Below are 2,049 nucleotides of genomic sequence, written 5' to 3'. Positions count from 1 at the left end.
GCCTCCTGCCCATAGCTTGTGTTTGAGCGACAGTGTATTTTTTTTTTACAGACACAGCCAGTCTTGACTTAAAGCCTTAGTGATGGAGAAACCACTGCCGCCAATGCTTTAGGCACAATTTTGAACAGTGAGGGGACTGATCTCTAGCCTGAATTTCTCTAGCTTTAGTTTCCAGACATTGGTTCGTCTTATGCCTTTGCCTGCCTTTCTGCCCTCAGAAATCTCTTCCACGTGTAGGTACTTATGGACGGTGAGCAAATCATCCTCTTATCCTTGCGAGAAGAAAGTCTTCTAGGGGCGAAGAGGCCTGGCGTTCTCAGGGCCATCTCGGCCTCCTTTCGTACTCACCCCAGCCCACCAGGCAGAGCTTGAGAATGAAGTGCTCCACGTAGGTGTTGAAGACCTCCACCACCAGCCTGTAGAGATTGTAGCCCTCAATGCCCATCCAGGTCAGGCAGCACAGCAGAGAGAGGTGCAGGAACATGCCGCTGGCTTTGCAGGCTGCCTCGCTGCCGATGGAGGCCAAGTGCTCAGTAATGAGGAAGCTCACGTCCAGCAGGAAGATGGCCCCCAGCAGGTTCATGTGAATGTAGATGTTTACGGTGCCGTCTCTGTGCTTCCTCCTGGGAAAGGGAGAGGAAGAGATTTCATTCCTGCTCCTGTCTGGGAGTCCCAGACCCAGCACCCACAAAACCCCACGATGGGGTCCCAGTGCTTTGATTCAAGCAGCTCACCCTAACCAGAGACTCACAAGAGAGCTGTGTCTTAACAACAGGAGATTGTGAGCCCAGTGCCTATTCCACATGTGCATGGCCAGCTGATGGCTGTGATGGGTGAACACGCTGAGCCACCGGTAACTGCAACAGGTGAGCGATCCTGGTCCCCTTGTTCCACTGGAAGCTACATCTCTGCTGGCCTTTGAACCATGTGTGTAGGCGACGGGTTTGGCCATTGCGTACAGCCTAATTTCTCAAAGGAAGCCTCTTTTAGCCTGCGTCAGCCCCTTGTTCACGCACTGCTAAAGATCTGTGCGTGCCCACGCTCGCTGCATTAGTGCTAAAGACCAAGATGGCGGTTAATATTATTAAACATGATAGGTGGTTCTGGGGGCCCATCTGGAGACCCCATAAAGGGGTCTGGTTTCTAGAGGTGGGTGCTCAGCACTTCCTGAATATCAGGCCCCTTTCAGGCATCTCACGTTGGGCTCCCAGAATCACCAGTCCCTTTAGAAAATCTTGGCCAATCTGTGTGTAATGGCAGCCGAGGGGGATGCTGCCTGCATGGGGTAGCGAACTGATCAGCATGAGCACGAGTTACAGGCTGCTAGCTAATCCCCGGCCCCGAACCATAGTACTGTACCTGGAGCAGCAGCAGAAGAAGATGATGGTGAAGAGGGAAGCCACAGCTGAGATAATGCAGCCAATGTAGGTGATAATCGTCAGGTACTCCTTGTGGATGTAATCTATCTCTGGAGAGGACATCTGAGAATGGAGAGGACAGGGGAGGTGTTAGAGCCATGCTGGGCAAGAGCTGAGAGCTTCACCCATCACTGCGGAGACCATGCAGTGAGGATGCAGAGAGCTCGAGTGGGAGCTGGTACCCGGTACCCACCATCAGCACAGCAAAATAGGTGAGGTGGTTGCAACGGCAGACTGTCTGGTTATTACCCGTCTCTGTTTCACAGCCATCACTTTTCCAGCTGCCTTGGCCATCTGCAAAGAGAAAAGCAGTTTCCTGTTGAAGGTGGGAGGTTTCACACGCTCAGCCCAAGTCAATGTTCACAGAAAGTCTTTGACCCACGGTGTCTGCAAGCAGGTGAGAATGAGAGAGTGCTTTGCAATGGGGCCCAGTGACTCTCGTACAGACCACATGGCAGCATTGCTATACTGGGGACTCTTCGAACCCAAAATCACTCCCACCCATCTCTGCATGGAGAGCAGGGCCTGGGACAGATTCTTTGGGATATCCATGAGGGAACCGCCTGAGATCTAGCCATCCACGGAGATCTATGGGCTGTCCCCCTGGCATTAGAGGAATGGCAGGATTCAC

The 2,049-nt window shown here is 52.8% G+C and overlaps 1 protein-coding gene across 1 annotated transcript; it reads right to left on the bottom strand.

Annotated features, from left to right (window-relative positions):
- Positions 1–348: 348 nt before the first annotated feature.
- On the bottom strand, positions 349–1,734 carry LOC113408277 (adhesion G-protein coupled receptor G1-like; the record flags this gene model as incomplete). The annotated part of the gene is made up of 3 exons (XM_026661457.1): positions 349–623; positions 1,360–1,481; positions 1,612–1,734. Coding segments are annotated over 3 exons (520 nt in total), but the record flags the coding sequence as incomplete, so codon positions are not given.
- Positions 1,735–2,049: the final 315 nt, after the last annotated feature.

This window comes from Terrapene carolina, unplaced genomic scaffold, assembly GCF_002925995.2.
Source record: "Terrapene carolina triunguis isolate 2854851 unplaced genomic scaffold, T_m_triunguis-2.0 Scaffold5454, whole genome shotgun sequence".
Taxonomy (NCBI): domain Eukaryota; kingdom Metazoa; phylum Chordata; order Testudines; family Emydidae; genus Terrapene; species Terrapene triunguis.
Note: the sequence above shows the minus strand (reverse complement) of the source record. Positions and strands in the feature narration are given on the sequence as shown.